At 35.3% G+C, this 14,722-nt stretch overlaps 1 protein-coding gene across 1 annotated transcript; it reads left to right on the top strand.

Annotated features, from left to right (window-relative positions):
* Nucleotides 1–7,961: 7,961 nt before the first annotated feature.
* On the top strand, nt 7,962–14,319 carry LOC137934520 (pentatricopeptide repeat-containing protein At1g02150-like). The gene is made up of 2 exons (XM_068778914.1): nt 7,962–8,455; nt 12,677–14,319. The coding sequence occupies exons 1-2, from the start codon at nt 8,039–8,041 to the stop codon at nt 13,904–13,906; spliced, it is 1,647 nt and encodes a 548-aa protein (XP_068635015.1). The 5' UTR covers nt 7,962–8,038; the 3' UTR covers nt 13,907–14,319.
* The last annotated feature ends 403 nt before the right edge of the window (nt 14,320–14,722 follow it).

Below are 14,722 nucleotides of genomic sequence, written 5' to 3' on the forward strand. Positions count from 1 at the left end.
GGGTTTGGTTAATCCAACTCAAAAAGCTTAAAGAATAGTTCCTCCACCTTCATTCTGCTAGTGGAAGAGGGTTGGAGTGGTGCCCTCCTCCCCCACCACCATTCTATAATGAGGGGTGGGATCCCTTCCCATTGCACTATGGCAAAGATGGCTACCACCCCTTTCATCACCCTTTTTAGTTGACATCTAGGGACTAATAGCTCCCTGTAGTGCTAAAAGAGAGGAGAGGGGACAACCACCCCTTGTTTATTGGGAGAATTTTCTTTGTGACCATGACCTGACTAATTTAGCCTAATAAGCTAATTCACCCATTGAAGTACCAAACATTGCTTGATCAATCAGATTTTAACCCATTTTAAAGTCATGCTTTTATCATACGTGGTGAAGGGATTGAGTCAGGTAGAACTTGGTCACCGGTTCGTTGACCAATCTAATCTTCAGTAATTGTACTAACATTAGGGATAGTCCTCTCCAAACACATGGAGATGATAAATGAAACCCAAATTGGCTCTAAATTACATTGCAGTAGGTACTCTATTTATTAAGTTGGACCTTCTCAATACTCCAAGGAATGAGTCTCATATTAGTGAGTTCAATTTTTCTTGTAATTGTTCTAACATTAGGGATAGTCCTCTCCAAACTCATGGAGATGATAAATGAAACCCATTTATCTGGAAATGAGTTATCACTGCCACCTTCTCAATGTGATTGAAGAAGACCGACCCAATTTTAATCAGATTTAGCCCCATATGATGTACCTTCGAACTTTAAGGTCAATTAATCTCTAACACTAGGCAAACCAACAATAGTATAACCTGCTTACACAAAGACATAAGATATACAACAATAGTAAGGCCTCACAACCTTTTCTTTTCAATCACACACGGATTTACTCAATGAAATTGAGATGAGGAAGGTCTTGTCTACCTATGGCTTGGACTCAATTTCAAGGGTTACTTGCTTACTATTCTGCCCAATTCAAAAGCCTCTCAATAGATATAATTTACCATCAAAACACAAGCAAAAAAGGTCCACACCTAATCAATGCAATCAGTAGATTTAGTGGTCCTGAATGACTTGATTTAAAATATGAGCTCAAGCTATATGTCAGACTAGTTTTTTAAATTCTGCCCCCACATGCTAAAATTATGTAAAAGCCCTTGAAATTCAAATGCTAGAGTGAATATAATGTTTCAAAGTACAAGGACAACAATTCTAGCACTATAGAAGCAAAGTAAATAAAGACTTTAAAGTACAAGCTTAGAGATAATTAGCTCAAAGAGAAAACCTCATATTTGACTTCTTTTGCAGCTTTGGAGGTGACTCAAATCCTAAAAAAATGTGTGTGAGGGCTTGAAAGGCTTAGAAAACACCTAAGGCCAAGAGTCCCCAACGTTTGTGGCAATCTTGGTTAGATAGAAACTCCTCCAATGTTAAAAAAAAAAAAAAACCTAGACATTAGAACTAAAGAGCGATATTTTTGTCATTTAGTAATTACGTAAAAATTGGTCCAAAAATTCTGAAAATATTCATTAAATAATATTTTTGCTATTGAATACAACAATGGTCACATATAATGTTCGAGACCTACAACTCCTGGATGAAAGTTTGAGAGATTGCATATTTGAATTTCTATACAAAAGAGTCAACTCCTTCATGTCTTCATTTTTCTGGCTGATGCGGTCAACTCGTTTGTGAGGGGTCGACTCCTTTTGTATATAGATTACTGTACTGCGCTTCTTTTGTGTTGAATGTTTGCATGAGATGTTTTTCTCTCGTGTTTGGTTTGATGGTAAATAGGACAACTTTTTAATAAGGGGTGGCATAGAAGTTGGTGTATGTCATTTTATATCTTTTTTTCTCTAAAGAGGTGTAGCCCTTACAGTATTATTGACATTATAATCTTCACACTTCTACTATAAATAGAGGCATAGGGACATAGATTAGAGCATCAAGCTCTAACCTCTCTTTTCACTAGTTCCTCTCTTGTGATTATTGTCTCCTCATTCTCTTTCTCTTCAATTTTCTCTCTCATGCTTTCCCCTCTTCCTCAAGCATGTCCACCTTATGAAACTTAACATTTAGAAATAGATGACTAGTGTCTAAATCTCAAATTTAAGGTCGAGAATCAAACTTATAAAATTCATACGAAGAATCAAATCATGAGATTTTACTATAGGGCACAATTGATTCAATTTGCCATGAGATGTGATCCTCAATCTCATGAATGAGAAACCACAAAATCATTTTGTCCCAAAGTATGGGTACCAAAGTATGCATGCATATGAACATTTTTTGGCTCATTAATTTACTAAACCCATCAACTTTCAGTATTATTGTGAAACTACAAAATACGATGGGCTATTTAGCCTATATACCAAGCATATCTATATTTTTATCCTAAGTTTGGTAGTTGTGAAGGCATGTTCATTTCTCACACCATAGGCAAAGAGTTCTTGGGTAGTCACATAGACTTCCATTGACTTTTTTAGGTGCTTGTTGTTAGGAATTAGACGCTCTAATTCAATACTAACGAGAGCAATAATAACTGTCTAATTCAATACAAACGAGAGCAATAATAATTGCAGAAGAAGAAATAATTAAGCACGAAAAACACAAGATTTATACAGGTTCGCCTCAAGGTAAGATTACGTCTTGTCTTCCACCGATACAATAATTCACTATGATGATGAAGTAGTTTATAAGAGAAATCACATACACTCAAGTATTTTCTCTCTAACCTCTCTCAGCCGCAACAGATGATCCTTCTCGATGATAACTTTAATAGTAGTACTCCCAAATATAAAGAGAAAACTAGGACAACTGAAATATAAGTATAAAAATTCCAAACTACCCTTAATGAAACAACAATCAATATATCGATCCGTGTACTAACTCTTTGTAAGGCGTTAATTAGACTCCACAACTAAATACTTACGATTGAAGAAACTATAGATTTCAAATCTTTCACTCAAAACTAGGTCCTAAACCCTTTCTATTTCATTAGGCAAATACCATTTTAGAGGGGGCATAAATGAGCTTCTTTCCTCTAACACATCAATATTCCTTCGAGATGTAGCCATGGGAGAAAGACTTTTTTCCCAATTCACATTTCAAGTTAGAGATCAAACTTGATTTCATGCTTCAAATGAACAACTAACTATTTGAAAATCTAGAACATGTCATTTTGAGCCATAAAAATGAGATTCTTAGACTTTAAATGAGCTTGGTACTTGAGACTCAATTTGTCTTAGGGGTACCTAATGCACATTCTACAAACATAAATAGTTACCAAAATCTTTTTTTTTTTTTTTGTATCCTAAAGCCTCTAACACTTTTTGGTTGGAGTACTAAAGGGAAATTGACATGCTCTTCGTGTATGGGCCAAACATATTATGTGATGTTGAAATGTGGAGAAAAGGAATGTTAAATGGGTTATTGTCATTTTTTACCCATGGACAATAAGTGGCAAAGGGATAAAAAGTTTGATGGCAAGTCGGAGCATTGACCCCCCACCCCCGAGTTTATCTATCCAATTGTAAGATCAAGACACAATTATAGGAGCTCCCCTATAGTATATATAGCATAATAAAAACCAATATGAAGAAAAAATAACCCCTTGATGAATTGAATTTGGAGAAGAAGAGCATTTTTTAATTTATGTTATTGTCGAAGTGGAAATTGAGATACAATTTGGATGTCATGCATATTAAGAAAAACGTATGTGACAATATTATGGGCACAATTTTGAATATAAATGGTATAACGAAATTTTTTATGAAAGGTAGACTTGACTTAGAAGATATGAGAATAAAAAAGGAACTACATTTGAAAAGAGACAATAATTCAATTTACATGCCTCCTACATCGTACACAATGTTTAACAAAAAATAATTTTGTACTTGATTTTGAAACATTAAGTTTTCAGATAGGTATACCACAAATATATCATGATGCGTCAAAGTGGATCCTCTAATGGTTGCCACGTAATCATGCAATATTTGCTTTATGTGGTTTTACAAGGTTATTTACCCAATAGTGCATATACTCCTATTATTGAGTTGAGATTATTCTTCAAAGAGTTGTGCTAAAATGTATTCAAGGTTGATGTGTTAAAGAAATTACAAGGTGACATCATGGTGAACTTATGTGAGTACGAAAATATTTTCTCACCATCTTTTTTTATGTGATGGTCCATTTGGTAATTCATATACATTATAAACACTATTATGAGGTCCGATATAATATTGATGGATGTATGCAATTGAGAAGTTTCTTAGCAAATTGGAAATATAGGTACAAATTAAAACTCATGTGAAAGATTCAATCACCGAGGCATATATTAAGAATGAAGCTTTAATGTTTTGCTCTATGCACTTAGATGGAATTGAAACAAGAATTAGTCAAACATGTAGGGAATTACAATGGAGATGTCAATTGCCTCAAGGATAAAATATCAATTTTTCACACATTGTCTTAACTGAATCATTCTTGACCAGGTCTTGTATAAAAAAATGTTATGGGTTGTACTGAACAACTGTGATGAAATCGAATAATATCTCATGTAACTGTTTGTCAATTTCTGTTTGCCCTTGAGTTATAGAATTTGATTTTTTATTATTTAGCATTTATGTTAAACCATGAACACAAAAAGTTTTACAAAGCAAGGGTACAACTAATCTAGACCAACGACATGAAGAAGAGTTTGTGAATTGATTTAATCAAAAAGTTAGTTGTGTTCATTAACTATATATATATGGGCGCAAATATATGATTTATTGTGTGTTGATATATTTAATGTCCTCTAATATATTACAGGTCAAAATTTTAGTAGCTTGTGAGCAAGTTGACTTAAACAATGATATCTATCGTCTTGCTATGGGTCCTATATCAAGCAATAGTTACTCGAGTTATATTATTAAAGGCATGCACATCTATACCGAGCAACTTGAGGCAAATCATAGGACCAAAATAATAGTATCGTTTTAAAGGGGTATTATGAAGACAATTATATTGATTATTATGGGGTTGTAACTAATATAAGCAAAAATAGACAAGGTATCTTGACTAGTGACTGGTTTACCGGTGTTAATACATCATCTACAGTGTGTAATAGTGTAATGATGATCCATTTACATTGGCATTTCAAGCGGAACAAGTTTTCTACATGGGGGACTAAAAAAATGGTGGATCATGACATGTAGTTCAGAATGTGGTTATGATAAATGTGTTTGATTTGTTGGAGCAATAATTAATCATAGATGAAGCAACTATAGGCTAGCAACAAGAATTATCAAATGATAATCTCAATGTTATCCAAGTGGATAATGATGTTGTGCCTTTAGCTAGAGCAGATGTTCCTTCAAAACATACAGCTATGATAATTCAAATGGTAGAGTAGAAGACAATGAACATAAGGTAGAGGTAGAAGACGAGTACGAGAAAGAAGATGAAGATGAAGAAGAGGTGGAAGGAGAGAAATGAAGAAAACAATGAATCTAAATAGTTTATAGTTAATAGAGTTATTTTATGCCAAATGTTAAATTTCAAATTCTTTGGGTTATAATCTTTGTATTAATAACATTATTGATATTATACAAATATTGTGCAGTTCATCTTATATCATGTGTCCCCATCCATCTATACTACCACCTGTATGACTTGCATCACCCAAGGGTGGTCCCTTGATAGATCCACTATTGGAGATATATGATGATGAGTCTTATGGGGAGGATGATCTTGTCCTAGAGACCCAAGTATAAAAATTAACACAAGTGTATTTTCTTAAATGCCAAATTATATTTTGGTTGGAGTTTATTTATTTGCTTTGAGTATAATTTTTATGTATATGGATGTCTCTCCATCCACAATGTGAGGAAGTAGACTCCCTAATTCTAAACCAACGAGAGCAATAATAATAATCACAGAAAAAGGAAAAACAAGCAACGAAAAATAACAACCAATTTTATACAGGTTCGCCTCAAGGTGAGACTGCGTCCTGTCTTTTGCCGCTGCAGTAATATTCACTATGAAGATGAAATAGTTTACAAAGAGAAACCGCACACACTTACAAGTATTTTTTTTTAACCTCTCAGGTTGGAACATCAGATGCTCCTCGGGATGATGATACTCGTCAAGGTGATAAAACCCTAACAATGGCGCCCTCCATATATAAAGAGAAAATTAGGGCAACTGGATTACAAGTGTGAAGTCCCCACACTACTTTTATTGACACAACAGTCAATATATCGTGGACTCATCATGGATTCCACATCTGCGTATTGACTCAGCGTAGGGCGTTGATTAGGTTCCACAATTTAACACAAGGAGTTATAATCTGCACTTCACTCATTGAGTAAGTGACATGTTTAGGAACTATCTAGACCTAAGGGTGGATAATTTCAAGGCCTATACTGAGAGAAATTATCATATGGGTGCCCATATATTGAGGTAAATACTAAAAATTTGACAATTAAAATTTTATTTTACACATACCTCTATTGTTAAGTGTGATAATGTTTTTGTTATGTGTTATTCCTTTTTTTTAAGGAAAGCTTGATGTCAATATTCAGAATAATATGGAGGCACATGTCGTCATACATGGGGTATCACATTTCAACAACACCAGACTAGTATGCATGTCTGGTACTCGGAGCATGGGGGTCACCCTACAGCATTATCGAGGGGGGGGGGGGGGGGGGGGGGGGTTTGTGGAATTGTAAAATTTATACAATTCTTAAATGTTGAAAATGTTAGAAAACAAACGGTTCAACATACTATGGAAACAAATTCATTTTTGCTCATTCAAGAGGAGAAGGTTTGTGTTCAAACTGAAATGTGTTATTTATTATATTATTAATCTAACACATTCACATTTGTATCTTAAAATTTGTAGGGTGAAAATTGCTCTTAGATTGAGCAATTTATGCTTATTCATTATTCGTAGTACGAGTCGACCGAAGGATCCTAAGAACAATATGTAAGTGTAATTATAACTTTAAGATTTATTTATTTATATGATTCATTTTAAGGGAGAGTAATATTATATTTTTTATGCTATCTTTAATAGGATAAAATGCAAGTGATGGAATGAGTGGTAGAAGTTGGTTAACCAATTGATGAGTTTGCCATAATGCAGGTTGTAAGTGGTCCCAAGATGGCTCAAGCATCAGCAAAAAACTGAAGCCATAGTTGAACATTATCCAAAACATAGATGTCTTAAATTATCTAAATGATTAGATCATATTTAGGCTACTTGGATGCCTGAGTTCAACAACTAGTTTTAATATGTTGAAGATTGATCCGTTTAATTGATTTCTCGTGGTTTACTAACAAAGAAAAGAATGAGTAAATGATTCGTAACACCTCTAAAGCTTCCAAAAAGTTTTAAATCGTTCATGGGGTCTTCTATTGTAACTCGACTCGAAAGTGCAAATTCCTCCTATGCAAAATAGCTAAAGTATTTTTACCTTAGATTTTAAGAACTTTGATCGACCTTTGAAATGGGTGCTAAACTAGTGTGGATTTGATTTTTATAGTAATTGAATAGGGTTCAACAATCCTCTTTGTGCTTGAATTCACATTTATCTCCTCATTTGAGTGCATTGTAACATTGTTTCAGTTTCAAATCATATTTTGGCATTTCAGAAAATGCATATCTTTTCAAATCATTAAGTGACATGAATTTGATTTCTTCGTTTCTTTATTAGGCACCTAGGCTTGAGTGTATTATTTTTAATTATTTGATTGTGACCATAGAGTAAGCAAGTGTCCCTTGTCACATTATAATGGGGAGGCAAGTCCAATACTCTAATAGCCTATGTAACTAGAATTGCTATATTGGTCGCCTTGAGCTATGTGCATAAATTTATTGGTTCCGTTGCGGGTCATAAACAGGCGCATGCGTGGCAAAGATAAGCTGGAAGCAATAGTTGTTTGTTCACTGCGCTGTTAAGCAAGCGGTACCTCTCCTGCTACTCGTCTTCCGACTACCAAATCTCTTGACCGTTCTCAACGAGTGCAGAAGGAACTGGAGAGCATGGCAGGCCTGAAAATCCCAATTGCTTCCTCCCCAACCTCCAACGTCCTCGCCAGCAGAATGCAATTTGCAACCTTTATTAGCCGTCCTTCTCCTCTATCCTCGACCACCTCGTACTCTCCGACCTCTGGGTTTTGTCGTCCTGTCGTCGTTCTTCCGTCAAAGAAAAACAAGACAAACTCGATTATGTGTTCGATATCTCAGGTGCATAGCTACGGAACCGTGGATTACGAGCGGCGACCTCCTCAGCCATGGAGATCGCTTTATCGGAAGATAACGATGGAGGGGAGCCCCAGCTTAGGCTGTTCTTTGATTCTGAATCTGTGGGAGGAGGAGCAGGGGAAGATTTACAAGTGGACTCTTTGCCGCATCGTGAGGGAGCTGAGGAAGTTCCACTGTTACAAGCAAGCTCTTGAGGTTACCTAATGCTCCTCCAATCTTATTCCCAACTTTCTTCCCTCTTTCTTTTGTGTTCAGTATTCTCTAGGTTTGTCTCAGTAGGTATTATTGATTGGAAGTATTAGGAAGGATAGTTTTCCGTTGAAACATTACCATTCTTGCTTTGAGCTAGGTAACTACAATAAAAAATAAAAAATAAAAAAGCCTTGTTCACGTGGATATAGTTTAAAATTCTTTGGCCACTATTGACGGAGCTGATTAATACTTATTAAGGGTCTCTTGTGCTTTGTTCTCTGCTTTGTTTTCAACTTTTAGCAAGACATTGAAACTCAATTCGAAATTAAGTGTTCAGCATTTCGTGAATTAATTAGCCGTAGTCATTTTCAAAAAAAGAAAAATATGGCATTAGCCTCCAGCTGTGTCTGCCATAATTGAAATGGTGTAGAATTCAGCTTAACTTTCAGCAGCTTACTTAATATTTGAATAGCTATCTCAGGGAAGTTTGAAGTACACGGCTTGGTAGATGTGGTTGACATGTTCTCGCTTTGAGTTCTGGATCAAGCTGTATGCATTTGTGGCTTCTTTCTCAATCATCCTCTTGGCCTCTGAAGCCTATAGCTGTCAACCTTCTGGAACATATCTTGTCAAATTGGTGCAGAAGATGTTGTGGGACCTGCTGCTTCCTTCGGGACTTCAGTTACCACCAAAGACCTCCTCACTGAGACACTGGAGAAATAGTGTAACATCAATTGAATTAATTTGTTTCTTCTATCTCCTCAGTTTATTATATTGTTCCATCTAGATCGTCCAAGTAATGATGTCATATATTGATTTTTCAGTTTTTTAGGATCACAAAAATTTAACTTAAGATTCTTTTATGGTGAAATTAACTGTTCCTGTTTAAAATTTTCTCTCATAAACACTTTATAGACAAGAGTTCGATTTCCAAAGGAACTTTGCAATAAAGAGTTCTCTAGTAGTCAGTGAGATTCAATTCCTTAGCTGCCTGACCTCGCTGGAAGTGGCATAGACTAAATTATTCATCTTTTCCAATTCTGATGAACCCATTGTTGGCATACATTGACAATTGTGATTGCATGTCGCACTGATTAGCTGGTCATGAATTTCCCTGAAGGTTGAGACATGGGGGAGTGAACAAGGTGGCACCATCCCTAGATACAAGTTTATTGTGTGACTAACTGAAAGTCCCAAAAACTGAATGCTTGGGGAGGTTCATGAGTAAATTACTTTTTCTGGTAGAGAGACTTTAATTAATGGTGATGTTCTGCAGGTGTAGCTTAACATTGAGATGGCCCTAGAATAGAGAAGGAAAAGAATAAAATCATTTCTCTTCTACCTTGTGGCATCTATTGTCTATAAGCCGTTAGTGGGAATAGTGGGAATAAACCCACATAGGTTAATATTAGGAATATTCTTGTGGCTAATAGTTGGGAACAACCTCCTGGCTTGGAATAATCATTTTGGGATGGACTCCAGAGGATTTGTTCTGTTGGGCATAGTTCGTACCACATGTATGTTGTCCATATCACAGACCCATTATTTGTTTGTTTAGGCTTATAAGTGAGGGAGAGTGTTAGTGGGAATAATCCCATATAGATAATGTTAGGAAAAATCGTGCAGTTATTAATTGGGAAAAGTTTTCCTTACTTCTGCTAGTCGGCTTAGGATAAATGAACTTTAACACTATAATGCCTGTTTTTTTGTAACTTGTCTGGTAGTGAAGAAAAAGAGTTATTTTTTCCCCTAAATTGGAGTAGTCTCTCAACTTTATAATAAAAAAAAAATCTCAAGGATTTCCTAAATGAGACATTAGCAAGGCCTATTCCCAAAAGAATTTAAATATTTCAAGTTTCTTTGTCAAGTAAATCTCCTATCAAGGTTGCCCTAACAGAGTTGGGAACAATTGATTATTATTAGCTGTGCTATAGGGTGCCAATTTTGTAAATAACAACTGTGTGATTAGTATATTCCAAAATCCTTCATCTAGTCAAGTAAGAATACTTTTTTGCAAGTGAAGATATATATATTATTTTCAAAAGTTTATTTATATTGCTTACTTGACGAATTTAATCTTATTCCATGCTAGATGAATGAAATCATAAATTTTGTTAGTTTACCCATAAAACCTAATTTATCCTCTTATGAATTTTGGCTATGCCCTCTTTTGAAGTTCTTTGATTCTTGAACTTTTCATCAGGAAAAAGGTAGCCAAAAAGAAAAAAAAATTAATGTAGGGCATTGACATAGTGTGGTGGTTTGAGCTCAAGAAATAATGAAGTTGAAAGCTATCTCTAGAGAATAATTAATAGAGTTCAACTAACTATCAGAAAACTGCAATTTGAACTCAAGCTTAATGGGTAAAACTTGAAAAGAGGATAATTGAATTTCTGCCTACTAAAAAAACTAGCAAACTTAAGAAAAGTGAAAAAAGATAACTTTACTGAACAGGAAGTAAAGACCAAAAATTTATCAGTAAACTGAAATTTGCCCCTTTTTACGTATTAGGCTTTTAATAGGCACATACACTGAACAATATAGGAAACTTCTTTGCAGTTCTATTCTATTGAATAAACTCTAACTTGTACCTACTAAATCCAGCTTTATTTTTATTTTTATTTTATTTTTGAAGATATCTAGCTCCAATTTGTTGCAGAGGAGTAGCTCTTTAACTTGTAGATTCACCAGTTCTAGTCTTTATCAGTTTACAAACTTGAACTTCAAAAAAAAAAAAAAAACTGAACTGTTATCTACTACCAGAAACTAAAACTTGTATTCTAGTTTTGAACTGAAATTTTATCTAAAACAGGAAGTTGCTTTTCCCAAACTATCTAAAACATGAAGCCTACAGAAAGTTCTTTTGATAAAATATCCATTTTCAGCAAGTTGCCACCACTTTTAGACCTCTTACTTTTACTTTAATAAGCTAACATAGGAAGTTGCAACTTACTGATCCAAATTTATTACTTTCAAAAAATAGGGGGCTATCTCTCTTTAAATTGTCTCCTTTTTTTTTCCTTCCATAACCATGAGTAATCTTGAGGGGATCTTGTGTCCTTGTGTTTTTGAATCCGACATGGAGTGAGTTAGTTTGTAATAAGGGGAAGAACAACTGGGTGTAAAATCTGCCTGGTTTTGTAATAAGCGAATCTTAACCATTTAAATGAGATTAGTAAGTCTGAATGGACTTTGTTAGCTCATTTTGATCAACTCACTAGTGGACCTATAGAAAACTGTAACATTGTCTAGAAGATGCCAAATAAAAGTTAGACTCACACACAGAGGTAGGTTATATTCTGGTGCTGGGTGTCAAGTTGTGGCACCAACATTTCTATGATAATGATCTCACCTGTTTGACTATACTTTTATTGCATGCCTGATGTTATTTGCCTCCTTTGAGGAACATTTTTGTGTAGGTAAATTCAAGAATGAGTCGGTTGTAGTAAGTTACTATTTTGGGTTCACCAAATGAACAATCTATGTCAAAATTCATCTTTCCTTCCACAAAACCTTTTGATAATCTTGTTAATTGCTTTATGTATGCCTGTCAGTGCTGGGTTGCTGTCATCAGCATATTTATTTTTTGAAAAAAAATTGAAAGCCTTCTCTGGGTGGTCAATGCTACATTATCTTTTATCTTTTTAAAACAATGCTGCATTATCTTTTGCCTGTGGAAGTGTGTAAGTATATCAGATGGCCTTGTCTTTGCATGAAATTATGTTGCTGCCAACATGTCTGTCAATTTCTTAAAATAGCTACGCACTAAATGTACATCTTTGTCAGCATTTATATGTCCTAAGAGGTAAAAGAAATCCTAAATTTTTAGGCTATATCATTTTCTTAAACTTTTAAGTGCTGATTTAGTTGTTGTTGTTGTGTACATAACCCTAAGAGTGAATGAATGGTCATTCAGCCGACTGTGTCAAATATTATAAATAAAACCTCCGTCACTTCCTGCAAATATGAATAAAAATTATCTGAACCCCCAGGCAACAAGGCTATAATGACCACACCAGTTGATACCACTCAGACTAAATACAGATTTGATTCTCAATTTCATTTGCTGATGGTAGGAGGATGCTAGAGACCGATACTTCAACTAGACCATGCACTTCATCTTAGTTATTTGACATGTTTTTAAACTATTGGTAATGATTGTAATGCACCTTTTGATTTTTTTTTCTTCACTTTTTCTGTTACCTAAATGAGGATTTTTCTCAGGTGTATGAATGGATGACTGAGCGGCGAGAGAGGTTTAGGCTAAATTCCAGTGATATTGCAATACAGTTGGATCTTATATCTAAAGCTCATGACGTTTCAGCTACTGAAGAATTCTTCCATAAGCTGCCAGAGGCCTCGAAAGACATGCGCACTTATGGTGCTCTTTTAAATGCTTATGTGCGAGCAAATATGAGAGAGAAGGCTGAGACAACACTTGAGAAAATGAAAAATGCTGGCTTTGCCATGCATGCACTATCCTGCAATGTGATGATGACACTTTACATGAATCTAAGAGAATATGAGAAAGCTTTATCCATTGTTTCTGAGATGATAGAGAATGACATACGCTTGGATGTATACACTTACAATATTTGGATAACAACATGTGCAGAATTAAGGAATGCAGAGGAGATGGAACAAGTCCTAGAGAAGATGAAATCTGATGGCAATGTTATTCCCAACTGGACAACTTTTAGTACCCTTGCTTCAATGTACATCAAATTTGGCTTGTTTGAGAAGGCGGAGCAGTGTTTGAAAGATCTTGAGCTTCGAATGACAGGAAGGGACAGATTCCCTTATCATTATCTAATCAGTCTCTATAGTAGCATTGGCAAGAAGGAAGAGCTTTACCGAATTTGGAACTCCTACAAAACAAGTTTCCCTAGAATCTTAAACTTAGGATATTTTACAATGATTTCATCTTTGGTTAAGGTAAGGGATATTGAAGGTGCAGAAGCAATTTATGAAGAATGGTTATCTGTTAAATCCAGATACGATCCAAGAATTGGTAATATTCTTCTGCGCTGGTACATTCGACAAGGTTTGATGGAAAAGGCTGAAAAGTTTCTTGTTCAGATAAAGGAAATTGGTGGTAAGCCAAATCAGACCACATGGGAGCTACTTGCAGAAGGTTACATAAGTAAAGATGAAATAACCAAGGCCTTGTCCTGCATGCAGGAAGCTTCTTTGGTCGAGGGGCCGCTGTTATGGCGCCCCAGACCTGCAAATGTGGAGGCCCTGTTGAATCTCTGCAAGGAGAAATCAGATCCTGAAAGTATGGAGACCTTGATGGAGCTCCTGAAGAAGTTAGATTGCTTTCACATGGACAAATACAAAGCATTGTTAAGAGCACATGATGGAGATAATATGGATACTCTCAGCTCGAATTTATCAGTGAGACATGAATCTGATCAGAGTGATGAATCTGAAAAGCTCCTGAGCCAATACTGAGGAACCCTCTTTGAGTCCTTGATCGGTTATACATCTTTGGTGTGCGGGAATTCACCTCCAACAGGCTCATCGATAACCCACTAGCGAAAGAGGACTCTTCTTGTCTGTTACAAGTTTTGGGATCTGAGACCCATGTTGTTCTTTTAACATCTCCTAGTCTCCTTCCAGGAAGATGGGGTTCTCAGTGACTTGACTTCCTGATTATAGAGCACCTAATTATTTAAGGTTCCAAGCGAGCAAGATCAAACAAAGATGAGAGGATCTTTCAGTTACACATCAAGAGAGATACCCTTTATCCTGATTATAAAGATGTTGATTCAATTTAAAAGAATTGAAGATTTTTTTAAAAGCTTTCTGAAATAGCCTTTGAAAGCCTTTTCTGAAATAGTAACGATTAAGTAAATTATTTAATTGTTTGGGACTATGTAAAATAGTCCCAGGAAAACAAAATGGTAAAAAATAATTTCTGCTTTGAACAATTTTATATGACAAACTTGCTAGTTATCTGTGGCATGTTTTTTTGTCTCTGTCTTCTTAGTTTTTTCATTGTTTCCTAGTAGAATAATAGAAAAATCAAATTTCTAGAATTGCTCCATGTCTCTTCTTACATTAAAACAAAAAGCCCTCTTTTCCTCGAGCCTTCACCTTCCACCAACATTCTTCTACCCTATCTTGGAATGTTTCCTCTTCAGCCAGAGCTCCATTTAACAAACTCTACCAGTAAGAAAACTCTTCAATTTTTTCTGTCTTTTTAGTCTTCTTCTTTCTAGGTGAAAGCAGCTAGAGGAAGGGAAGCTGTTCTTCATTCCTACAGGC

This window comes from Aristolochia californica, unplaced genomic scaffold (assembly GCF_029961685.1).
Source record: "Aristolochia californica isolate CCGP_79_NKW_82.1479 unplaced genomic scaffold, dmAriCali1.0.hap1 SCAF_6, whole genome shotgun sequence".
Taxonomy (NCBI): domain Eukaryota; kingdom Viridiplantae; phylum Streptophyta; class Magnoliopsida; order Piperales; family Aristolochiaceae; genus Aristolochia; species Aristolochia californica.

Excerpts from the sequence above, each read along its gene's own strand:
- LOC137934520 (XM_068778914.1), top strand. The coding sequence starts at position 8,039 with ATGGCAGGCCTGAAAATCCCAATTGCTTCCTCCCCAACCTCCAACGTC. Across the intron at positions 8,456-12,676 it reads GTTACAAGCAAGCTCTTGAG|GTGTATGAATGGATGACTGA; the intron begins GTTACCTAATGC and ends GATTTTTCTCAG.